Raw genomic sequence first — 27,021 nt, forward strand, 5'->3', positions numbered from 1 at the left:
CATCAGTGTTCATGGCTTTAGTTTTACTCAATGGTGCAATTAAATTCACTCAGGCAAGATGTCTCACATACAGAGCAGCCAAATTAAATTAACACCCAAAAACTACATTTAAAGCAAGGTTAAAATTGTGATATAAACCAGCAAAACCAAGGGCATTCAGTGCTAAGGGTTGAGACTATCCTTAACTCATCCCTAGTGCCAAAGTATTGCATAACATATGGCATGTAATACTTTGTTGAATTACTCCTGAACCCAGCCATAGGACAAACTAAGGACAGTGCACCAGGCACACAATTAGAATTCAGTTTATGTCACAACATTAACGGTTTGTGTTTACTAATGAACTTTGGAACAATTTTAAATAGAAGAGCATTTTCTGTTTTACATACTTTATCAGGGACAACAACATCTGTAATAAATATTGTATGCAGCACTAAATAGACAAAACTGTTGACTGCTGTGTAAGTCAACACTCTTTGTATTTGTATACACACATTTTAAAAAGAGAGAGAAAATATATATATACACACAAGAGAGACTACGCTAAAGCTTGAATTGTCTCCTAGTTGCTGGCTAGATGTTACCTCCACAGCGGTGCAGTTAAGGAACAACAGTAACAACTGCATTAAACTGTGTTCTAGCACAGTAAAGTTCATTAATTTCTAGTCCCTGATTCACACAGTATTTCTTTGCTTCCAGACTAGCAAGGGATTTTATCAGTTTAGTATTTATATCACTCCAGCAGTCTGCTTGTGTTCCTTTCTAGAGAGAGGAGCAACACCATACTTCAACTATTTCTCCCTAAAGAAAAGGAAGAAGATAAGGTATTCCTGGTACTACTTCTTGATCTTTTAGAATCCTCTGTCAAAGAAGATAAACTGTCAAAACTATCCCCAACCCCTAAACACAGGGAAGAAACTTCTCTGTCACTTACAAAGACACTGTCAAAGGAAGGAATCTGAAGACCATCAGGATTCTCCTTTAAACAAAAAATTTAAAAGGGCCTTTCTCAAGAAGGTATTCATATTTAGAGATCAAAACTGCTTTGAAAAAAGAAGCATTAATAAATGAAGATCACATTATCTGGAACTTACTCAGTGCCCTGAGGCAAAATTGGTCTTTAAGAAGTCAACTCTAATTTTAAGACATTAAATTCTTTTATTTTCTAAAATGTATTGTGGCCAAGTCTCTTTGATTAGTGTTAAATGAGAGTCCTCTGAGATCCATCAATCTTACAATGACAACATGGTTAAACACCTTTACATAGAAGTTTCATATTAGCCAATTTAACTCCCCTCAACAGTATTTCAGTCAAGCATATTTTCTGTCAGCTGCCAACTTAATAACAATAATTTACAATGTAGATCTCGATAAATCCTGTAACTCTCACAAGTAAAACACTTTTGTATTGTCTAACAGGTAATAACTGGTCTATGTTATTATATGTTCCATGAGAATGCATCAAAGATTCATTTAAGTAAAAGGTATTTCAGAAAAAATGTTCTTAAAATCTTAGTCTGGCATTCAACACTTATGCCCTCCTCCAAAAATCTAATCAAGTTCCAATTGCCAGCCCTCAAGTAGGAGGTAACAGTTTGGGATATATGGGACAGCAGCTTGTGACCCTGACGTCATTGTTCAACCCCCACTACGTGTACATTTACATTAACCAGGTAAAAAGGTGAGATAGAACATTTATGCAAAATTCTCCCCAAAGTGATTATGGAGACATCCTCAAATAACACATGGCAGACTTGGGCAATGCAGGACACTTCAAATTATCACTGCCAGCTGCAACCAGAATTGACAATCTGATCTACAGTCTCTGCAGATAACTGAGTAAATAAATGATCCCTTCCTTCAAGGAATGCAAAGCAACACATAAGAAACAATCACCTCAATTGATACACAGCACTAGATTGTAAACTTATCAGTTTGAGGAAGAGATGTAGGCGTTGTACACATTTCAATTAGGTCTAATTCTCACATATACTTGTAGGCAAAAAGACACATTCAGATGTGTAACATGCAGGTATAATGTTATACAAACTCCACATCTTTCCATAATATGTGCTATTTGTGCTGGATACCATATTCAGCTCTAGACATTCCTTTTCAAAGTTAAGAAGTGGAAACTCAAAAGGGACTGTATAAAAACATTTCAACGTATAAACTTAAGACATTAGGTTGGGAAGGACAGTGATACATATACTTAATGCTTTCTGCAAGAGGAAAGAGTATTCAAGGGAATTCAACATTCCACGTTAAGGATGACAAGGGAAAACACTGTCTTTTATACTTCAAACATGAACTAATTTCTACCTTTTACTCTCTATGTTTCAAAAATGGCTGCATCCTATCTGCTTACTCCACAACCAGACTGAGACTATTTCTGAGAAAATCAGCATGATTTTGTGATAAGAATACTGCTCCAAAAGCATAGCCATGATCTAATGTCATGTCCTCTACCTGAAAGCAACATCTTTGTTACAATCTAATCCACTGAAAGGTTTCCTAGTGAAGCCTTTCCTCATGTTTATTTTATGCACTGGTCCTGATCGCAGCAATTTTACTTTGATTAGTAATCTAACAACCAGGGTTTTGATGACGTTAGTAAGAGTGTAAAAGACCTTTAATAAAAGCACAGTTGGATACTTCAGATGTTAAATATTAACATCCTGAAATCCATTTTATTTTTTTGGATTTTGGAGAAGTGGGTTGGGGAGAAGAGCAGGGAAAGAAGAGACACCCCTCAAACCTGCAAATACAATCCATAAAAAACATTAAAGAAAAAGCTCAATATAGAGCTTGCCTCCAGCAGAGCTTGCAATCAAAGACATGTAGGCAGCAGACCAACCACTTCCCACAAACTGCAGCAAAATACACACTCTCCATGAGTAATCACACCTTTGTTTGCAGGGGAGAGGAAGAAGACAAGAATAATTGGTGAAAAACAGCTTCCAGTGTAAAGACATTTACGAAAAGACCACATTCTCCTCTCTTGCCTAGCAGACCATCAGGACAACTAATTAGTCACTTTATATTACCTGAAGTTTATCTGAAAAATAAGCCTATGATTTGAAACATAAAATATAGCTCTAGACTTAAAAAAAAAAAAAAAAGCCCTAGAAGTTTTATGGTGTGCAAGGAGCATAAGCAAGTCAGACTGAATCACAGCCAGTCATGATGTTGCATGCATGTAGACTTACAAAGCTGTTAACGATGTTAGGACAGTAGTAAGAAAATTGAACACACAACTCCCGGATCAAAAAAAACCCCCAAACCGTAGTACAAGTCAGAGAATTAGCTACACAAGTCTGTAAAATGTAATCATGCCCTTTTTGGAACAAGTTCTTTTTCTACTTCCTACTCAGAGTTTTAATCTTTTGGAAGTGCAAAGGCCAATCAAGTCGTGGAGCAGACTAGCAAAATCCGTAAGCAAAATAAGAATGTAACTAGCAACCAAGGCAGAGTTAAAAGAGAACCTCACTGAACTTGAGTGTTTCTTTCACCATCTTAGCATAGTGACAAGAAGATATAAATCACCTATACATGTAACATACTTGATCACATGTAAATTTGTTTTTAGCTGTTAAGCACAACCACTATCAGAAGATGCAAAAATTATGGACAAGGGTAGAAAAGGCAGAAAGGTGGGTTGCAAGAGTGTTCTCTCACTCCTCAAACTCCTACGAAACATCACTCTGAAGAGAACCACAGATTTCACTGAGATATTTATATTTGCAAAAATCAATTTTTTCATCCAAGAAAATGCATGAAATGAGTAGAAGATCAAACAATCTATTTTGTGTATGTGCATCCAAAAGCATACTATCTAAATACACTTTCAGGGAACCCCCTGTAATCAATAGAACAGTTTTTCAATTTGGAATATCCAAGGTATTTTAAGAACTCAATAGGGGCTTCAGCAGAAATATGATTAGCCTATGTAAAAATATGGGGGAAAGGGATTTGTTTTACCTTTTTCTTGACTGAACGGCTACTCATGATTTTCTCCACAACAGGACCTTCAGCATCAGCAGATTCCTACATCATAAATACCATACAAGAGTTATGGGAGTGCATCTTTGTTACTTAGAGACTTCCTTTATTAGAAAAACTTTCAAATAATATCTTGCAACAGGAGCTTAATACACAGAAGGATATTATTCCCCTAGCATGAGAACTTAGAGGGGTCAAATAGATTTAATACCACAATAAAGGATTGAAGGGTACTTGTTTAAGCCCATTTTTAAAAGCTAATGCAACTCCAATTCTCTCAGTAAGGTTGACACGCACAGATAAACAGGTATAACCACATAGGCAGTTCACCTCTCCTAAAATAATACACACTTTCAGCACCATACAGTCTAAATATCGGATCATATTCAGAAACTCCAGTTGGCTGTGTAAGCGTCCACATGATCGCTACCAAAACTGCCTGCAATTCTCTATTACATTAATTCACTAATACAATGGGAGGCAAACCTACAAAATTCTCTTTCTGATATGACACAATTAACAATGAAGATCACACACAATATTTCACAAGGCTCAACAAATTGCCAAATGAAATACCAAAGAACATGTATATATTCTCCAACAGGTCATCAGTTAAATGAAGTAGTTCTTTGAAAAAGCACTACAAAACAATGAGATGGTTACAACAGTCATTCCTACATTTATATAACCCCTCATCTTATTCAAACTATTTTATCCATCATTTACATTGCACAGAGAATAAAGTGTACCCTGCTGGGTACTACAAGGCAGTAATTTCATAAAGGAGTTCTTATGGTGCCTAGCAGCAGGGGACAAGCTTGAGTGGTTTATTAAAGTCACAGAAGCCAGACCACTGAATTCACAGAAGTAAATTCAAGATTCCTAGCAGTACAGTTTAGGTTTCCTCTAGGTAGAGACCAATAATTTCAAAAGTTCAAGCTAAGTTGAACTTTCAAGTTGCATATCATCAGCTTGAATTGATATATTCTTTAAGAATGTAAAAAAATAATGCCTTCTGGCACATTCTGACAACCATGTCGAATATCATTCAGGAAAAGGGTCCATATTTGAACTTTCAATGCTGCAGTTACAGCCACCTTACCAGTCTGTTCATATCTGACCTGTTGCTCTGACTGAGAAGTATTTGAAGGAGAGTCTCTTCCAGCAGCATCAGCATCATCAGCCTCCTCATCTGAAATTTTGAACTCCAGGTCTTCTGTATAACGCTTCCTCTTCACCTGCCTACTGGAGCGTCGCTTCTGAATAGAAAGCATTAATATTTTTCATGAGAAACAAAACTGATGAGCAGCAGAATAACTGAGAAAACTTCTTTGTGTTTCTCAAATACACTAGTGTGTAGTGAATGCTATAATTTTTACAGCACCACGGTAGAAATACTACACTCAGGATACTACTATTCTGAACTCATGCCTGTTAGCTGTTCTTAAATTCTGTAAGTAAAAAACAACAAAATCCCAAAACAAAACAAAAAAACCCACCATAAACAGAAATCTACTTTATGCTTGTTCTGAGTTGGAAAGTGGGTTTCCCCCCCTCCTTGTTTTTAACATTACTAAAACCATGTTAGAAAATTAGAAAATCTATCTCAGAAAGCAATTAAAACCTAAGAAGTTGCACCTCTCTATTCACATCTTTGACAAACTTTGACAGATGGCCAATGCAGGAACCGAACACCACCTTTCCACAGCATGGCCCACAGTGTTGCTAAGCAGTGACAACACACTCTCTTGCTCTCCCTGTCCACCCAGTTTTACCAGGATTATCTTGTAGGGGAAACACAATGAAATACGATTTCCTCACTTCACTGACCCAGCACTGTTCAGAAAGGCATCCTGCTGCACAGCATGGGAAAAGACCCCAAACTAATAGAGGAGAATGAAAAACTTGAACCACCCCAAACCGAAAACATGATTTCTATGTTCCCACACCCTCATCACCAAGATGAGAGAAAGCTTCAGCAAAACCACACAAAACAATCTGTAAAATACACAAGCAGGCATTTGACAGAATTTGCTACTTGATGCTCAGTTGCTGGGCATCATTTTCTACAACAATAAAATTCAAATTCCCAGATAGTCTGCATCAGGTTATATATCTTGAAAAGCTGAGAGCATATGCTGCTAAAGGAAACTGTCAAGTTAGCATCAAGTATCTCAATGGACTAATATATTTATTAAAAAATATACTGAATATCAATTGTTAAAAATCCACCTTTATGAATTGATACACTACTTATTTATACAACTTTCTCAGCTACCACACATCTTCACTGGTACATGTAAAAACTTATGCAGCTTGTTTAACAGACCTATGCACCTGAGTCTCTCAATATACATAGATAAAATCAAATATTTACATTTGGATGGTTAGTCATGCTTTTTAAAGCACAAACATCTGATGCATTTCGCGAAATTAGAAATTCTTTCTTTAACTGAAAATGAAAATTTTGAGCCATGGTTAAGCTTACATCATCCTTTTAAATAATGGTGATGTGGCTTCTACCTTGAGCACAGTTACTTAAGGGGGTTTCCACAAAACTGTAACAATATTTTTATACTTCAAAACAGACACCACTTGACAAATTTGCATCTTCATTTACATAATCACAGATGGGAAAATACCAACTTTCTTCTGGCTGTGTAGGTAAGTCTTACCATTATTTTTGGTGCCAAAAATCTCTTTTTCCATTTCCCCAATAGAAAAAATGCCTAAAATATAATGGTAGTTCTTTATTTGAATTTCACTGACTTGATGAACTTCCTGTTTCCTCTTACATTCACATGAATTTTTGCAATTGATATGCATTATTGTCAGAAACTGTGCATGCATTTACCTGCATCAGATTATCTTTAACTCATTAACTGACCTATAGGTAGAAAGGAGTAATAGGCTTGATAATGGAGTATAAAAAGTTTGCATGGCAACACACAAAGGCAAGTATTTTTGCTCCTTAAGTATAACAGTGCGTTGCTTTGTGCATTAGTACATAATATCTTTAGAGAAGGTTCAGGATTTAACACTAAGAACACAACTGTGTTTTAGACAACTGCGTAACATCAATTTCAGCTGGGAAATGCACAACAAGCTTATTAATTTTATCTATCCTAGCACATATCGTTGGAACCCTTCCCCAAGTTTATGCAAAGTAGTGTGGGTGCAGTATACCATACACTGTGTGAGAAAGTATTAAGAAAACAAAAGTTACCTGAAATACTTTATTACACTTAAATAAAAAGTGATGCAAATACCCTAACAGTTCTATTAAAAAAAAAAAGCCCAAAGTTTATCACTAATTGAGTTTCACAAAGAGAAAGTTTTTGTTCCACTTCACTGAAAACACGTAAACCATCCTTAGATGTTGAATTGTAAACAGAATATAATCATCTGCAAATTGACCCCAAAAAACTATAATCTCTGAAGTTTCTTCTACACCTTTTTTAAGTGTCATTAATCATGCTGAGAGAGATTTGTGGCACAGGACAGAAAACTTAATTCTTCAAACATTTTAACGTCTGCATGGTATAACAACTTTTCTAATTCAGAATACATGGCTTGAACAAATCAGAAAGAAACACTCTTCGGTTGCTGTTTTTAACTAGAGTATACTAGGTTGCTCACATTTCCTAATACCCTACATCCTTCTAGAAAATAGTAAGAGAAAAGGCATAAACCATGTTTGTGTGGGACACCATTGCTTGCCAGCATCTTCACTGGGCAGCTTTGACCATTCTCAAGTGATAATCAGTCTGGACATCTCTCATAACCAGAAGCAACACATCCACAACCTGATGTGCAATGGACAAATGCAGTGGATTTCAATTACACCGTTATGACTTCTTAGGAATCTCATACTTTCCCCATCACAATTTGCCTCTACCCCTTCATGGGGGGGATTCTTATTTTCAGTGCCCACTCAAACTGGTGCCAGCAGAAGCAAGCCAGGAGCTGACCACTTCTTAACATAGCTAATGACAGAGCACACAAAACTTGTCATTTATTCTACATCTATTTTCAGATTTTCTTTACATGAAACAAAGTTTGGACAGAAAGTGACAGGTGTGCAGTGGTCAAGAGAAATTAATCAATGCTAGCTCATGACTGGCAGTCCTGCAGAAAGGCCCTTCATCCATTAAAGCAGTGTAGGTACAAGTCCCTGACATGCACGTTTCCAACGCTGTGTTTTGTCATGTCTCATTCTTGATTTCAGAAGGTTTGCAAAGTGAATGCAAGAAGAAACACCAGGCTTATAAGCAAGATCTCGTAATGGTACATTAAATCTACAGAGCAGAAAATTCAGCACCATAACTGCAACAGTGATGGAAGAGAACGCGTGAAAACTCAGTAGCACCTTACACATATCTAGAGGTAACAAGACCATAAAGCAGAATTATGAAGAAAAATACTTGCTTTCATAAAATATTCACCACAGTGATTTCCAGGTCTCACCTTCTTTGTAACCAACATAGAAATTACCCAAATAGCTGTATCTCTGTAACAAAGACCATGAGAACTACGTTTTTACACATCTAAGTTGTCAAAGCCTACACTGAACTTGAACAATAGCATTACCTGAACCCCTGGGTCATCTTCATCTTCAGGATGAGGTGATGGTGGTGGAGTTTTCTCCAAATCTGAGTTTTCTGAACCTTCCTTTCCCTTGTTAACCTTTTTCTTCGCAGCACTTGTTTCTGAATCTTGTTTCTTGTTACTGAAACAGAGGTATTTTTAATAAGTATTTATTAAAAAATATAAGCAAGAGGTGCTTAACAAAATACTTAATCTGTGAGATTCTTTTTTTCTGATGTTTGACTTCATTATTTCAACTGCCTTTCTTAAGTATTTCAACACAACTGCAAAATCAATGATGCATGGGCCATCACTATACGTTTCCTAATCCCTAACAACAAATACCTCACTTCTTTCCTTCAATACCTTAGACAGCAACACTGGATGTGTACAAAACAAGAAACTAAAAATGGAACTAGAAAGGAAGAGCTGCTCTCCTCAGAACTTGCAATTTCTGAAAGTGGAGTTTGGGCAACCTGACACATGAGAAGAGAAACAGGATTATGCATGTGCTTGTCTTGATATTAACTATGCAGACCAGGTGAGCAGAACTAGAGTAAACGTTACCAAAACAAAGGAGTGAATGAGAAAATTCATTTTCTTCTACAATCCCTGGTATTTCCAAGCAGAAGGGCACTTTTGAGTCAGCTCTTAGGGCACCCATACAGCTTCCATTCATGCAACCGCAGCTTGTGGGGGATATAAGTCACCCAGTTGGTACCTCACCAGAAAGTACAACACTAGAAAGCTATCTCCACTGACAGTAGAGCAATGTTCTGGGGATTGTTTCTCCCCCTCCTCCCCCATAAAAACATTCACCACCTGAAGAGCTGGGACCACGTCTCCCTCCAGCTGCACTCAGAGCCTTGGAAATAGGTGAGGACGTGTGTATCAAAATCCGGCTTTAAATACACCACCACCAAATCACTCACTGAGACAATCTGTGGCATTGCAAGGGTGAAATTTTTAAATGGCAGTGGAGATCGATGGTAGAAGTTTTTAAGCACATTTAGCCTTTGAATCTGAGGTGGGTTTTCACTAATTTTTTGTTGTCAGCCCTCCACGGCCCATTACCAATATGAGGGGCTTGCTGTGGGAAGGTGCTGAGACACCTGAGAGCAGAGCTGTGTGCTGGTACCTGACACTCAGTAAGGTCACCAAGCACTTTTATACGGCTTCTGCATACTCATCATTTCAATTTCATACCCGGGACGCTGCCTGGGATTTGTTTTCCTTCAAAATCTTTAGATTTTTAACTTCTAATTTAAACATCAGCTTTAAGCTTGTTCGTTTTGATCAGCACTTTAGCCCACCAACAGCACATTTTGGAGCCGTAATTTTAAATTTCCTAATATGGCCACATGTGTCCTTGGGACTGGGACAACTTGGTTGCAGCATTGTCTCCTTGAAGCCTATGTTTAAACTAATGCTGATTTCAAAGTAAAAAAAAAAAAAAAAAAAAAAAAAAAAGAAATTCACAAGTGAAAGGGCTTCGAGTTTGAACATGAATTTGTATTATTGCAAAATTGTCTCTACTCGGCCCTAGGAAGGCCACATCCAGAGTACTGTGTCCAGTTCTGGGACCCTCAGTACAAGAAAGAGAAGGAGTTACTGGGGCCACAAAGATGATTAGGGGGCTGGAGCATCTCTCCTGTGAGGAGAGACTGCAGGAGGTGGGCCTGTTTAGAGAAGACTGAGACTAGATGATCTCAGAGGTTCCTTCCAACCCTAACAATTCTGTGATCCATTAATACACATAACTATCTCAAATGCAGGTGTCAAGAGGGTGGTGCCAGACGCTTTTCAGTGGTGCCTGGTGACAGGATGTGGAGCAATGGCCATAAACAAAAATACAAGCAGTTTCACCTCATGATGAGGAAGAACCTCTTTATATTGAGGGTGGCATAACATTGGAACAGGCTGTCCAGGGCGGTCATGGAGTCTCCCCCTCTGGAGACACTCAAACCCCACGTGGATGTGTTCCTGTGTAATCTGCTCTAGGTGACCCTTCCTTGGCAGGGAGGTTGGACGAGATGATCTCCAGAGGTCCCTTCCAACTCTAACTAATTCTGCAATTCTGTGAAATTAAGAGGGTGCAACACAGCTCAGAAAAAAAACCACGTGAAACTGCGACAATTAAAAAAAATAATCATAATGGGGGGGGGCGGGGAGAGTTTGACACGGCAGAGCACAGGGGTGAGGGGAAGAGTTTGGCAGGGCGGGAGGACCGCGGGCACAGGACGAGCCTCGACGGGCGGCAGGGCCGGCCAGCGCGTCCCTCCCTCCCTCGCTCCCTCCTCCCCTCCCTCGCTCGGTGCCCGGCGGGCTCCCCTCCCTCCCCGCCGGCGCTTGTTTCCGCTCTGGCTGCCACCAATGGCACAAAAAGCCGCAGCTGAAGCGGGGCCCCCTTCGCCTTTTCATCCTCACGCCGAGAGCGCTGGCGTCGCCCCGGCAACCCGCGGCCACGTGACCAGCACCTGCTCCGCTGGCCGGCGGCCACCGAGCGCTGCCATCTGCTTCCCTCAATCAGCGCCCGCCCGCTCCCGGCACCTGCGCGGCCACGGCACGGGAACCCCCCCACCAGCCCAGCCCCACACACACACCGCCTTTTATCAAATCACCGCGAAACCGCTTCCAAAAAACAAACAAACAAACAAAAAAGCGCAACACAGATACACCCCCCCCAACCTAAAGCAAAAAAAAAAACCAAACCAAAACAAAAAAGACCCACAACGAAACAAAACCAAACCCGCTTAACACATTTCTCGAACTTCTTTAAATCAAAGGTGAGAGTCGCCGCCAGGTGAAACGCGCTGACAGCCCGGCGCGCCTTTTGCCCCTGACCCCCGTAAATCGGAGCGGGGCGCGCAATTAAGCTCAGCCATCGTGCCGTGCCCCGGGTGCACGGCCGCCTGTGAATAACAGGCTTAAAGCCGAGAAGAATAGCGTGGGCTAGGCTGGATAAAACACCAGCCCGCTGAAGGGCCGGGCAGTGCTAACGAGGACCCGCCGACCCACCGACGGCGCTGCGCTCCCCGCCGGCCGGGCGCAGACAAAGACGCCGGCGCTGCGGGCAGGTCTGCCCCGACACGGGCTTCTTTCTGGCCTCTGTGAGACCTTTCCCTCTCTGAACCATGAGTATTTCGTGACCTATATATACCCCCGAGCCGTGCGCCTTGGCCCACAGTCACTCTCGGTAACGGAGAGGCGACCGAAGCAATTCGGACACAGTTTCAAATCAATTCACTTGCTAGGCCAGTTATAAACAGACACATGAAAGAGCCAACAACTTGGGAGAACAAAGCCAGTGTGCAGCTCCACTGGGAATTTTAAGTTCTAAATTCAGCAGCACAATTGCTCTTTTTAAATGCACAGCTACAGTTTCCTTGAAGGAAAGGGAAAAAAAAAGCTGAAGTAGAAATAAACTATAGAAGAACAGCACCATCCCTCTCAGTGAGGCAAGACCCTGCTTCCCAGTGCATCACAAACCCAGGAGCTTCACCTGGCCAGTGGGAACATCAGCTCCCTGGAACTGTCAGCAACTGTTGTTCCTCTCCATCTTCCCACAGAGCTAGTATGTTTTGTTCCTGACAATTAAATGTACCAGCTTTTGACTCAGCCTTTCCATTTTCCAGCAGATCCTACTCAGGCCATTCAGGAACAGTGTTAGCCGGGAACAGAATTACCATTCCACATGGAAGTAGAGGCAGGTACTTAGAGACTGTTCTTAGAGACTGTGCCATTACCATTAGGTCTCCCTATCAATGGTCAACTCTGGATGCACATCTGATAGTACTTTCCAAATCTGGCAACAAGGAAGGTGAACTGTAATATACACGTTTAGACAACTATCTCTAGAATTTGTTTTTACACATGCATGAATGCAAAATTTAGCCAAGTACCCCTAGGGACAAGAGAGAGTCCAGTCCCAAAACAAGAACTATAAATCTGGGAGAAGTACTATTTGCCACACACAAACCACTAAAGTATTTCAAAACTGTCAGTTAAACTGGCTCTTCAATTCAAGTGATATAAATACAGACATCTCATATTAGACGTTTTACATTTTAGCTGTCCAATACCACTTTCTGGTTTTATCCTCTTACCCCCAAGGACTACACAGCATACTGACCAAATGGGATCAATAGAGAAAACCTGCAGAAGGTCGGACGAGCAAACAACATGAAGAAAAACAGGTTGAAGAGTAAAACAGTAAGCAAGACAACTGAAAACAAAGCTTGAATAACAATTTGAAAATGGTATCCAAATTCTGACAAAGTGTTTTGTGTTAATTAGTCTAGCAGCCAACTACAGAGCCAGGTGAAACTCCAGGAATTTACAGGGCCAAACCATCTGACTCAAAAATAACCCCAAAATCATGGCATACTTCGCAGGATTAACAGGGGAAGTAATTAGCCCATATGTTTACACTGTGTAACTACTTCATCTGATCTGGGTAACTGATAGATCTGTTTATTAGTATAATTTATGACAACTATCATGATTGGGATGGGTTTTTTTCTAGAGTTCTATGATCTAAAATAAGTCAGATGGATTACTGATTCTTATTTTAACATTTGGGAACACTGTCCTGTGACAGATTCATGATTGGAACCTGGCTTAAAAAAATATTAAACATCCACTGTGAAGCATAAAAATAGTTAAAAAATAATCCCACCCTCTCAAAGTGTCAGCAATGGGAGACAACTGTACTGTCTCACCCAAGGAAAACAGTTATTTTTTAAAGCTCCTAGTGTAATCAAAACTTTTCTTTAAATGAATTTTTATATATCACCAAAGTAGGAAAAACAGTAGGAAAACAAGGTTTTTTTCCAGCCTGAAAAGTCAGCCAAATTACTAAAAACCTTTGGTAACAGTGAAGCCTACAAGGCCTGCTGGCAGCACAGGCAAAGGTAAATATCAGGCAGCTGGGCTGGTTCAAAAGGGAGATGAGGACAGGTGTGAACAGGAACAGCCTCAGTGGACATATGCATGGAAATCTCGCATGATTTCCTGTTCTCTCCCACAGGCAGCCCCTTCCTGCCTTGCTCAGGATGATCTGACCTTGGGAGTGGAAACTACCACCACTGCCTCGGGACCTCTCTTCCTGTCCTCCAGCTCCCCAGGGTGTTGCGTCCTGCTGTCCTCACTGCTCCCCCACACAGCAGCCTCTTCCCACTTCCGCGGCCAGGAGCCATCCCCTTTCCGATACAATAAACAGCCAATCTGTGCGCCAAAAAGCCCTTCTCCACCTCCCTCTAAAAGCTGTAATTATGCTCATGTTTAGCACTCCCCTTGTAAGCAGCAACCCACTCACCCTACACTACATCCCAGGCTGCTGCTCTGTGTGGGAAGAATAAAGAGTTTTCTCTGCCACAGGGAGGGGAGGAGGGAGCAGATACAAGCAGCCCTGCAAAGCACAGCACTCTGCTTTGAGAAGATGGGATGAGGGAAGAACTACTGCAAAGAGCTGCCATTTGGCCCTTGCAAATAGTTACTGCTTCTCCCACCATAACCGGTGGCCACTCTCTAGGGTTTCATAGGAAACAGCGGGAAAGATATCAGCTGTGCTGCAGTGTGATCTTCTCAAACAGGTGGTCCTCCTCTCCTCCAGGGACAGGCACAGGAGGAACAGACATATGAGCCATGACTTTGCAGTTCAGTAGGATTACTTGCCTTTCCCTCTCCATCTCCTTTTGGAAAAATCTGCTTGCTTTGCACGTGCCTGGAGTTGGCTCCATAACACCTAGAGCCCACTAAATACTCAGCATCCACACAATTTAATGAAACCCCTTTACCTGTGATCCAAGGTATACCTACATTTTGCTTTAAAACTCGACTAGTTTGGTCCCCAAGAGATTTGTTTTGCAAATTTTTTTTTTCTAGTCACCACTATATTTGTCTTTTTGTATTGCCAAGATTGGGCTAATATCCATTAGTAGTGTAATAGTACAATATTAGTGTGTTATCTTTCACTATGCAGTGTAACATACAAGCAGCCCATTTGGGTGTTTTCTTTCTTTTTAAGATGCCACAGGACACACAATTCAAACAAGCATGAAATTAATCAGCATCTGCCATTCTCCAATCTGACTCATACATAGGTGCATTTCAGTGAGGCAGGCTGTTCATTTTGTCACAACTTACGCAAAAGATAAAAGAGATGTCAAGGATAGAGTTTCTGAGTTTTTGTTTGTTACGTAAAAGGATTATACTTTCAGTCGAAATTGGAAGCAAAATAACAGGGTTATGAGCTATATTAAATTACAAAACAGTTAAGATAACTAAATACCAGATATTTTATCTGTGTGTATACTCTTATACAGCCTGTGTCAAAATTAACTATCAAGGACTCACTGCGCTCTATCAAAAAACTGTTGCTCTTCAATAAATACCTAATTTTATTTACCAGAATTTTACATGACTGCAAAACTTTTATTGAAACTGATCAGCTTATTCAGGAATGAGAGCTGTTAGTTATAGACAGCATTTAGAAATCTAATAATCACACTACTCCTTCCAGTGCTTAGAAGTAAAATACCGAGCAATACAAGCAGTAGTAGTAAAGACATGCCAGAGACTAACTTTATAAAAATATTTTACTTCTACATAATCATCCATAATCTATATTAACTTTCATTAATTTCAGTCATCTCAGCTACTGTACTATTTCCTTTCCATAGTTAGTGCCTCTGAAATACTGTGGCTCATATGATTAAACATTTGGACTGTTGATTTATTTAAAAACTCGATTCAGTGATCTGTCACTGAACAGGTTCCCCAGTCTGCGACATTGCCAAAGTAAGCAAATTTCTTTCACTGATTTAAAATTCTTTGGCAGCACAGCATCCCAACACAGTCTCCGAGTTCTTCAAAGAAGCTTGATACTGAAGCTGACAAGACCACAAAATGAGAACAACCTTGTTTTCAAGAGAGCATTTGGTAACAAGAGTCACAAGCCCACTATGGCAAAAGTAGAACTTTCTCCACATCCCTGAGCAAGCATAAGGAACATCGAATGCTCTTAATGCTGCTCCAAATACGTTTCTCTCACAGGTAAAACAATACGGGCTTAGTACTTACTAGAATACTGAAAGTCACCTAGCTACCCAGGGACGAGAGTCCTTGCATGGGAAAGAAGATAAAGACTCTCCTACAAATACATCTAAGAAAGCAGTGATTTGTTCCTTCAAAGGAAACACTGCTCCTTTAATCGCATGGCATGTCCCATGGCTCCTTTAATCTGCATGGCGTGTCTCAAGATTTAAAGACACACCTAGAGATATTATTAGGATTGAATGGATGGGACAGACTAGCTTAGAGGTCTGATGTCCAGCACAACCACAGGAACCCATGCATGGTTTTTGAGGCAGACTCCTTCTAACCATGGTCTATTAAACAAAGCTTCATTGTAGTCAAGTCTTTGTAAAACTGCACTAATTCAGAAGTCCTTCAGTAAAAGATTTTTTACTTTTTGGTTGCAAAAATTGCTGGGAGATGCTCAATACCATGAGTTATGTAGCCTGGTCAGCCTTTAAACCTGTGAGTCTACAGAACTGGAGCATCTCTCTTAAAACGAAAGGCTGAGGGAGCTGGGCCTGTTTAGCCTGGAGAGGAGACAACTGAGAAGAGATCTTGTCAATGCATACAAATAGCTTAAAGGCAGGTGCCAAGACAACGAGTCAGACACTGCTCAGTGTTGCATGTTTCAGAGTCACAGAATATTCTGAGTTGGAAGGGATCTACAAGGGTCATCAAGTCCAACTCCCAAGTGAATGGCCCATGCAGGGGACTGAACCCATGACCTCAGCATTATTAGCACCAAGTTTTAACCAACTGAGCTAATCTCAGGGTGCCCACTAACAGGACAAGAGGCAGCAGGTATAAACTGAAACACAAGAAGTTCTATCCGAGTATGAAGGAAAACTTCTTTGAGGGTGACAGAGCACTGCAACAGGCTGCCCAGAGAGGCTGTGGAGTCTCCTTCCCTGAAGATATTAAAAACTCGCCCTGGATGCGATCCTGTGCAACCTGCTGTAGGTGAACCTCCTTTAGCACGGGGGTTGGACTACATGATCTCCAAGGGCCCCTTTCAACCCCAACCATTCTGAGGTTATTTTAGCTGATACAGTATTTTGGTGTGAAAAATACATACTGTGTGATATATAACTTTTTTTCTAAGCTGTGAATTGCTGCTACGTATGTAAACCCCATCCTTAGGACAGTTTGGTACGCAGCAAAAGTAACTTCTGCAATAAGGATAGGCTGATCAACTGTAATTTATAGATCAGTTAATATAACCTGTTCATGACAACACTTGTAAAATCAAGACAGTGTTTACAAGTTCTTCAGGAAATATTGTCTCTGCTAACACTGAAACTTCTCTGTCTTGCTAAAGGAGCAAGTAACATCTTAGTGTCCATGCCTTGTTTAGCCACGTAGCTGGATCAAACTTACCCAATAAATAGTCAATCTTGTAGAATACATGCAAGGCTGATTCATTAACCGCAATTTTTAAACGCTAATACAAATGCGTTTTGCAAACTGATTTGGATTAACCAAGTCTGGCTGTGCTTCCATCTGGAAGTTATATTTTATAACATTAGCCACATCTCGAAAAACATATTCAGATGTTTGGAAAAAATTCAGAACATTTGTAAGAAATTCTAGGTACAAGTGAAAAAAAAAAATTGGGCTTTAATGTCTTTTTCCTCTCCATTTTCTTTCAAGTAGGCATTTATAAACACGGCGTTTAGGGACGTGAGGGGCAAGGAAAGAATCTGTATTATTGTCTGTGATGTATTTACTCATGTATAACAGCAGTTTATTCTTTCTCATCCTACTCTGTGGCATTTTAAGCCTATCCTGATAAAGGGACACGAGGCTGAATGAAAACAGTTAAGAAACAGGGTTCAAGCATCTGGTCCGTCCACAAAGATTTTCTGCTAGGAAAATTGTCTTTACATGAAACAGCAAAATGAATACAATCCCTACAGTGAGGACCCATCAATATCCATATAAAATGCCTTTTTAACAGCAGAGCACAACCTATGGGTTGTTTTAGTATAAAACAGTGTGGTACAGCTTACAACAACGTGAACAACCTAATTTTTTTATTTAGGGAAAAACATCATCAAACGTTTTTACTCTAAGCCTTCATCTCTGAATTTGGTCAAAGCTACATAAATGTTGATAATGACAAGAGAGAAAGAGTCAGTTTTGAAATCCAACACATCCAGAAACTTTTCTGCCTTGAAAGGAAAAATTAACCTTCTGCCTTTCCAGCTTGCTTAAAATAACTGTGAAGCCATAAACAGGAAAGTCAAACAAGAGAAATGTGCCCAAGCTTCTCAAAAACATGATGTTGTAGATGGTAGAAGGCAAACGACAAAACAAGATTTCCTCTCCACCCACGCCATTTAGCACAGATGCTCTAAAAATCCCACAAACACACTGTTTTTCTCTGATCACATACAGAAGTTTCCTGACTTACCTAGCCTTTTTGCTGGTCTTGGGTTTTGGCGTGGTATTTTTTGCTTTCTTTTCCTTTGGCTCTTTAGGGGTCTTAGGGACTTTGGGGGTCTTGGGTTCCTTCTTTTCCTTGGGTTCTTTAGGATCCTTCGGTTCTTTTTTTGCCTTGGGCTTTTTCTTTTTCTTCTTCTCTTCTTGGGAGCAATCCACTGAATTTCTGCTTAGATTCTGGCTGTCAAGTCCCCCAGGAAAGTCTTCCTTACCAAAACCTTTGCTGGGACCTTCTGCAGCAATGTGATTGTTTTTCTTTTTCTTTTTCTTTTGCTGTGGCTGCGGCTCAATTGACGGCAGATAATCATCACTTTTCACTAGCTGGGTATTCGGTCCGCTAACCTGAGTCATATCCGGCACTGGTTTCTCTAAAAAGGGTTCCGATGGAGAATGCTGAGAGAGATAAACAGAAACAAAATTGGAGATTTGCAACTTTGATTTCTAAAACTTGCTCTTTTGGAGCATGAGGTAACAGAGGGAGAAAATACTAAGCACAAGATTAGCCTGTTAACAAGATTCAGCATATGTGAAACATTGTGCAGTAAAACAGTAAAGAACAAAGCTGTTTGCAGTCAAAACAGTAGCAAAATGACCAGAAATTCTTTATGTCAAGGGTAAAATTATTCTAAAGCTTATATATAAAGTGTAAATACAGAAAATATTTAGTCTTCAACATTTAGATGCAAAAGGAAAGCAAATGTTGTTTCACATATTTCAAAATAGTTGTTAGTAGAGTTAATATCTTGTTACAAATTATTCAGTTGCATTGAAATTTTGTTTCTAGACATTCAAAGGAAAATAAAGTATATTCACAGGCTGTATTTATAAAAAATTAATCAAGGCAATTTACATTGGTTCAGCTGTGACAGGAGGTATTTTGATCAGCATGTGAAAGATTAAGCCACTTGAAAATGTAATATAATGTTACATTTTATGTCAAAGACCCACAGCTTCCAACTTGTACTCAAAAATGATTTGTTCCTGCTCCAGACTGGGTAAAGAACTACCTTAAGTGTTTCTGAACCTGCATAAACATCCTATTTCAAAGTCTCTATAGTGTATCAGGTTTACACGAGTCTTATATGCTATGGGAAAACCTATGTATCATTACACAAATGTCAAATGCCTGAACTAAAAACATATTTCTGCAGTGAAAAGGTGTCTAAGCTCTACCATGACTTTGCAGCATATCAAACCTCTAAATTGCTTCTCCTGCCTGCCTGCGGTTGTAAGTGCAGGACAACAGTGCTTTTCAAGAAGCAATAGCATGACACCATACTCATGCCTTTCTTGCACCTACTTACACAGTCAGACCATTTTCCCACCTTCTTTCCCTCTTTGTTTCTCTTCACTAAAAATTAAGCCAGGATGATTCTAGGTGGAAGAGTTCCCTATTAGCCGTGGTGTCACAGTCTTGCTTTTGAGATGTTTGATCCATTGAGATGGGGAGAAGAAAGGTGTATAGCATATAAGAATTTTACTTCTTGGAATAACAGTGCCTGTGTAACTGTGATGTTCTTCACATTTCCTTTTCTCCACTTTTTATTCAAACTGCACTTAGAAGTGGCAGGCATGCAAACGAATGACTACAAACCCAATCCCTGAGCATAAGGAGAACTGATGGGCATACATAGACATATACTTCAGCCACCTGGTTCTAAACAGAAATGCAGTTAAGATTTAAGAAACAAAAGTCTTGATATCATTCATGAGAAAGTAAATGAATGTGTATCTTTCCAAATACATTAATATAATTTTCTGAATGTAAATAAACTGAACTAGTGCAGTCCTATCTACTTCTGGCATTTCTTTACAGTGGCATAAAATCAGTGTGGCCTGAATACACTCACATACTCAGAAGCTACCCAAGCAGCAGAAGGAGCAAGGCTGCCCAGAAGTGAAGACAAGAATTTTTTCTGCTGTCTGGGAGAGCTTTGAATGGTACATGTTATATACTACAGTTCTTCATGGAAGAGACAGGACAAGAAGGAAGGCCTGATTGACAGACTGAAGGTTTGGGTCTCCTTGGCTTAAGCAAGAACTTCCAGGGTGACTTCTGCATGTTTCTGCCCTCCATCTGTTTACTAAGATACCTTTTTGTGCAACAGGGTCTAAGCTGCAGTGGAAACTCAGCACTGCATGAGCACCAACATCAATCAGCCCCACCTCAAGCCCATCTCATGGTAGCCATCCTGAAGTATGAAGCAACATCTGTTCTAAAAATCTGTAGTCACCATCAACACTTACATCTCCATGCTGGAAAGTTCACAAAAACTGGGTATCTGTATAGAAAACACTGATCCCAGAAAGACAGTGGTAACAATGAGCTCTGCAGTCCAATTATGCATTACATAAAATAGAGATCTTTTAAAATGTTCTAATTGTTTCTGAATTTGGTTGACTGAATTAAATGTCTCCTCAAGATTTGTTCTGATGCAGAACAAGATAGTCTTCTCTCTACCTCAGATTATTATGTACTTGTACTGTTAAACTTATTTTTAGGTAGGAAAACACACCTGTAGTGTAGATCACCTGTAAGTACTTCTTATCCCTTGGTTTTCAGAGCAGTACTTTTAACATACATTTTTGTAAGGCAGTCAATATATTTCTTTATTATCTGCCATTTCATATCTCATGCCTCCCACATTTTGCAGAAACCTCAAGTGAGAGTTTCACCAATTTCTTCACCAAGCTGTCCACCTTAATACTCAATCCTCTTTTAAAATACTGTTCACTTGCTGTGTCTAACATATAAGAAATCTATGGTCTTCTTTCCAATATTTGTAGATTTTGTATTGAGCAAGTACCTTGTAGTTAGCACTACATTATTTGTTTGCCATATTAAGAGAGAATTTTTTAACTATCTAGAAGCTTATGCATAAGGTACAGCTTTCTAGAACAAATCAGAATTAATTGTTTAATCTATTTTTCTTCCTAAGCATATGATACGCCAAGACAACAAATACTAAAACCCACAAGGAATCCAGTAATGCCATGTAAATTTAATTCTAGAAAATTTTCAATGTCGCACCTTCCTTAGTGGTATAACTGTGTCACTGAAATCAATATTTGGTTTTATACATGCTTCAGTATTCAAAAAAAATTTCATCCTTGTCTCCTTTCTAAGACTTGCGGGTTGTTTCTGTTTGTTTGTTTTAGAAGTCTGAACAACAACTTTCAGTAGAGTGACAAGCAAATCTGAAAGCAAAGCTTTCCAAATCTCCACAAGACATTTCCAATCCTTCAAGATTTGACATTTGTAGTTTTAATGTAAGGCCTGACCAGAAGGTAAAGCACAGAGAATGGCAGCAATTGCTGCCACACTGTAGTACCCAGTAACTCACTTATCCTGTAAAAATTCAGATTCTTACTCCTCAGAAACCTTATCCACAAGAATCATTCTCAGGCTCTGAAACAACTTAGACTATACATTAGATTTAAATGTTATGCTTGAAACAAACATTTAAAACCCCCCAAACTTACTGCATTTTATTTACAGTACCAAGTTATGTGCATTACCAAGCATACAAACACTATGCTTTTGGTTTATATCATTCACAATCTCAGAAACATTAAGCTACAAAAAGCCAATGCTGCCCTAACTAGGCTTTGGTTGCATTTCCCATTACTTGAAAATACAGTACTTTTGCCACACGCCACTCCCCTTGCAGTTTGGCACATTTCGTAAGTCACCTATATCTGATTTTCTAAATTGTAGCACTCCTTCAAAGAAATAGTTGTGAGTACCTTTATTTTTCTAGGAAGTTCTGTGGCTAGACTTTTGCAATATGCTAAAACGGTTTATCCCTAACCAACAACCCCACATTGCTCCCTAGTGTGAAGCTGTGTAGGAGCAGCACAAATCTAGTGAGAAGAGGAGATGGGAAGCAGCTTGAAAGATGCATTTTCTCACCCCAAACCAGTTGTCTGCTCTTTCTTAAGTAGGGAAAAAAGGAAGAACAGCAAGCTTTCACTAGTAAATATTAGATTAAGCCTACCACAGGGAATTATTTCAAACAGTTCTACTTTAAATCTACAAAGGATTAGCTCTAGTTACAGGGTCACAATTTTAAATGAAAGAACCCCATTTTCCATTTATAAAATTTTGGAAATACGTATATTACAAGTTTTACCAAAAGATTGAAAAAAATTATATGCATACTTCACAGAAATCACTTTTCCTGCTGCTTTTAGTAATAACAAAGCCATAATTTAGTACGTTGGTACAGAATTTAATCTTCCATAGGAAAGAAACCAGTGAAGATTAAACACAAATAGGTATTCATCCTATTTGATATTGCAGCAGAATTATTTTTGGTATTATTTGAAATAAGGTGACAAAGGTGCTCAAAAATATTGCTTTGTTTACTAGACCCACATCTCTTTAAATCTTTTAGAGAAAAGCTGTTTTTGTAAACATTTAACAAAGAACAGATGGCCTGTTTTAATCATGCGAAAAAACCTGGAGCTCACATTAATACTCCTACCAGTGACTACCAGGGCTAGTCACCTCCCTAACCAGCAGCATGACACAGTCTTCAGTAATATCATTTAAATTTACAATGGACATTTTCTCATCAGTTCTCACTGCTTGACAGTTAATCAATGCTATTAACATGCCATATCACAATGCAGGACACTCCTAAAGATCGCAGCATATCAGAGCAAAACAGAGATTCTTCAGGAACTCTGAAGAGTTAAAATCACTTGTGGCTCAAGAGGCTACCCAACACGGCGATATGCTTTTGCACTGTCAGTAAGAGCCAACAATATCCAAGGAAATAAAAAATGAAAACACTGTTGGAGAAACTGTTTCTTGACTGCAAAAATCTCACTTTTCTGTAATTCAAACTTACTTTTAAGCTTCCAACCACGTATCACTAAGACTTGAAAAATTAAAATAGAAGCTGCCTGCATTTCATGCCTGCCTTTTGCAGCTGCTTACACGTTCAGAGCTAAGCTCATTCTCTGCAGCCCAAAGCACAGAGAGCTGTCTCAAACCAGGCCGGTTTCGTGAAGTAGCAAGATGGACAGGATGTAGGATTAATCCAGTGAGGGTGAGTGGCAGGGAGGGAGGTTAAGGAGGAGAGTCTTTCTGTTACTTGAACAAGGATTGAACCACAATCAACTGTACTTAAGCACTGAAAGCAGCTGAGTGTCACTTCCCCAGCAGAGCAGCAACTCGAGCCAATACTGAGCTTTAAGAAGTATGAAGGAAGAGCAGCAAAGTATGCAACATGACTCAGCTAACTTTTTGAAATTTAAACATCAGCACCAACTGAACAAAAAAAAAAAAGGTCCTTTTTACCAGGACTACTTTCATTTCACTCATGGGTACTATTTCCAGACTCCCTGGTATTTTCCATATTTTAATAAAGACTTATGATAACCACACTTTATTTAAATTTTCCAGTAAAACTTTGGTTTACTAAGTTGTCTTAACAGTAAAGCAAGTGCTCAGTCAGTTCCCACTGACTCCAAAATACAAATCTTTCCAGTATGATCTTCATACAGATGATTTCACTTTAGGTAAATCATTAGAGAATATTCTCAATTGCAGCCCTGTTAAATTATCACCTTTGCTTTGGAAAAGTTAAAACAGCAACCTGTGACCAAAGAAAATTCTTTTAAAACAGAAGACAGACTACAACAGCATTGCTTCTGGCAGCAGCCCTATCTAGTGCCACTATGATAATTCATTTTCAATTTGTATCCTTCCTGATGGCACAGTCCAAAAGGTGTTAAAAGCCATCACATGGTGAAATCACTCCATGATTCTTTCTTTCAAAGGTTAATGAAAGGATTCATCATCCCTCTGGATTATTTAGAATGAACTACTCATCTTGACTATCCTCCAAACTAATAATTTGGAAAGTTTCTGCATCATGTCTCTATATGTTGCTTTACGTTTGTCGTTCTGCAATTCTCAACTTGTCTCACCAACACTTTCAGCATTAGGTAGGTCTCTCAGTGCTTCCTTGATCTGAAGCATGAGTTGTCTTCTATAAAGCTGTGTAAATACTTTTCACTGTCCATATGCAAAGCTCACATAGCAGTAAAAACTCCAGAGTAAACAGGAATCAACACCACCTCCAAAACTCCAACCAAATGCCAGTACCTACATTCAACAGCAGTACAACTATTTTTTCCTATAGTAGTTAAAGTCCAGAAACATCCTATGTTCACAACTGGAATTCTTTCAAAACATTTTTATCAATCAGTTTCTTCTCCATTATGAACAACGATCCCTTCCCTTTCATGTGAAACTACTACCTTGAAGATGCATATGACTCTTTTACTGTACTATATGAAAATACTTAGTACTAAACTCAAAATACTTTGGGGAATTACTGGTATCTCAGTAATTCAGAAACCCTTCTAAGAAAATTGTAGTCCCAAAGTGACAACTGGCATTTATAAACCAACAAGTGTTGTCAGTGATCTGTGTAATAAAGGGAAAGCTATCCCACCAGATGAGAATGAAATAAGTCTATTTTACAAATAGGCTTGACAGGAATCTAAATTTCTTGACATACCTCCACAAAACACATATGAAAGTGTATGGAAAACAGAAGTTCTATTAATACATTCCTAGCAAGACATAACTTGACAATTAAAAATTGTTGTGCATGAAAAAAGTTAATGTTTTAGTGAAGTGTTGCTGCAAAACCATTTTATTTCTTAAGCAAGTCTTAGGAGAAAACAGAATATTCTAAGACTATCCTAAGTCATCCTGTGTTGTTACTGCTACTGGAAAGCTGTTAAAAAACAGTACAATGACTAAGTTATAACTTGCTGATCCAAAGCTTTTTTAAAAACTCTGAATCAAAACAACTAGAATTTTGATGCCAGCAGTATCCTAACAGTGGAGTGGAAGCAATTAAAACTGATCTTAATGTCCTTTGCCACCACAGCAAAAGTACAATCTTTGCTTATTTGGTGGAGCTGAAAATATCACTCAATTACTGAATTTCCAATAGTAAAAACACGCTACACACACTATAGAGTTTCTTATTTGAGTGTCAGCACAGGTAGAGTATTAGAAGTATCTGTTTTCAGGTCATGTACTCTGTGGAGTAACACAGATTACAAAATATGAATTACACTAATGTGGCCATCCAAAAAGCAAACATCCCATTATATTTTACAGTAATCATATGCAGCAACAGTGTTTCATGCTCACAGAAAGTGAGCAACATTACTAAGCCTATGGAATATCAGCCAGTGCAACGAGTGCTGATGGCTTGCTCACAGTTCAAAAAACAACTAACTTGTCCCATAAGAGTTCCTAGGTTGCTGTCCATCAATCAGAATCGACATCAGTGTTGATCAGGCAATCCTGGACAACTGCCACCCTTACAAAAATGAAGCATGCATGCTCCAAATTAGCATTCTACACAAGAGATTGCAGTAGCAACCACATGGATTGTATGTAACTGCTAATGTCATGGTCGAAAAGACAAACATTTTATTAATACTTTCTTTGCTACAGATTACTTTGCAATATATACTGACTTAGCAATAAGAGATTGTTCCTAATGCAGGCACAGCAGGTCCTAAATATTACACAAGAGCAACCAGACTCTCCACTCTCCATCATCACTGTATAGACTGATTGAGAACTCACGATTTTGGCAAGTTTTTACTAGCTCTAGCTGCAGAGACACATAGAATGGGTGGGACAATTAGGTACTGAATTCTACTGGCAAAAGCTGCACTGCTCATGTTGACAGCTTGTCTACCTCAAGCTTGCCTTCCCTGCATGGCCACAGTTAAAGAAATCTTCACTTCTGTGTGCACTAAATTATCAAGCAGAAGACGTGCCAAAACATGCTAACATGTTTTACCACAGAAGTTTTGCAGAGTTTATGCCATGCAGTTAATACCACAGGTGAAAAAATGACTGGCAGGCCAGCAAGAGTCCACCTGTAAAATGGCTGATAAGCATCTTTTTCTTAACACCTTACTTCTGAAAGGGCTGCACAAGTTTTATGAGGAGTGGCTGAGGGAGCTGGGGCTGTTGAACCTAAAGAAAAGGAGGCTCAGGAGGGACCTTATCACTCTCTACAACTACCTGAAAGGAGGTTGTAGTGAGGTGGGCGTCAGTCTCTTCTTGCAGATAACAAGTGACAGAACAAAAGGAAATGGCCTCAAGTTACACCAGGGGAGGTTTAGATTGGATACTAGGAAATTTTTTTCATGGAAATGGTTGTCAAGCATTGGAACAGGCTGCCCAAGTGGTGGAGTTGACATCACTGAAGGTGTTCAAAAAACACATGGATATTGCACTTGAGGACAAGGTTTAATGGTGAACACAGAGGTGCCAGGTTGATTGTTGGACTTGATGACCTTAAATGTCTTCTCTAATCTTAACAATTCTTTGATTCTGCCATATAACATCTGTATTTAAAAATGTGTGTATTTTCTTTGTGAAGTTGTCTGTGATGTTATACCCAAGAACAGCTTATGAAGATATCTAGAGCTTACTAGAGAATTCCTTGGATTAGAGAATATCCAGGAGATTCACCAACAGTCTTTTCCAACCCCTCTAAAATAAGGCGGTAGCTGCTCATCTCCAGGCAAGATGAGAAAGTTGCACAGTAAAAAACATGTAAGGGGGAAACAGTCTTCAAAGGATCTAGTACAATACTCCAACTTCTCCAGTAAATGGGGAATAGGGGAGGAAACATCTGCACATATTCAACTAAAACAGTAATAATTAAACTGCTATTATTAAATACATAGCATTATAAAGACTAACCTAACATTTTAGCATTGTACAAGCTGAGTTGTTGTTCCTGGCCTTGCCTCCATGTTACCCACAGCCCTTAAACTGCACTGTGAAAGCAAAGCAGTTCCTCCAAAATAGTAAAATACAAACATCCTCTTTCTTGTAGGCATATTTCAAAT

The 27,021-nt window shown here is 39.3% G+C and overlaps 1 protein-coding gene across 1 annotated transcript in view; it reads right to left on the reverse strand.

Annotated features, from left to right (window-relative positions):
- The window catches only part of CHD7 (chromodomain helicase DNA binding protein 7), a 128,929-nt gene that overhangs the window by 38,479 nt on the left and 63,429 nt on the right, over positions 1-27,021 (reverse strand). The window contains exons 4-7 of the mRNA XM_027675049.1: positions 18,083-18,504; positions 8,593-8,731; positions 5,124-5,261; positions 3,965-4,047 (exon numbers count right to left, since the gene is read on the reverse strand). Of these exons, the coding sequence (XP_027530850.1) occupies positions 3,965-4,047; positions 5,124-5,261; positions 8,593-8,731; positions 18,083-18,504 (782 nt within the window). The remainder of the gene's footprint in view (positions 1-3,964; positions 4,048-5,123; positions 5,262-8,592; positions 8,732-18,082; positions 18,505-27,021) is intronic.

The sequence above is a fragment of the Neopelma chrysocephalum genome, unplaced genomic scaffold (genome assembly GCF_003984885.1).
Source record: "Neopelma chrysocephalum unplaced genomic scaffold, ASM398488v2 Primary Assembly neopelma1_22, whole genome shotgun sequence".
NCBI lineage: Eukaryota > Metazoa > Chordata > Aves > Passeriformes > Pipridae > Neopelma > Neopelma chrysocephalum.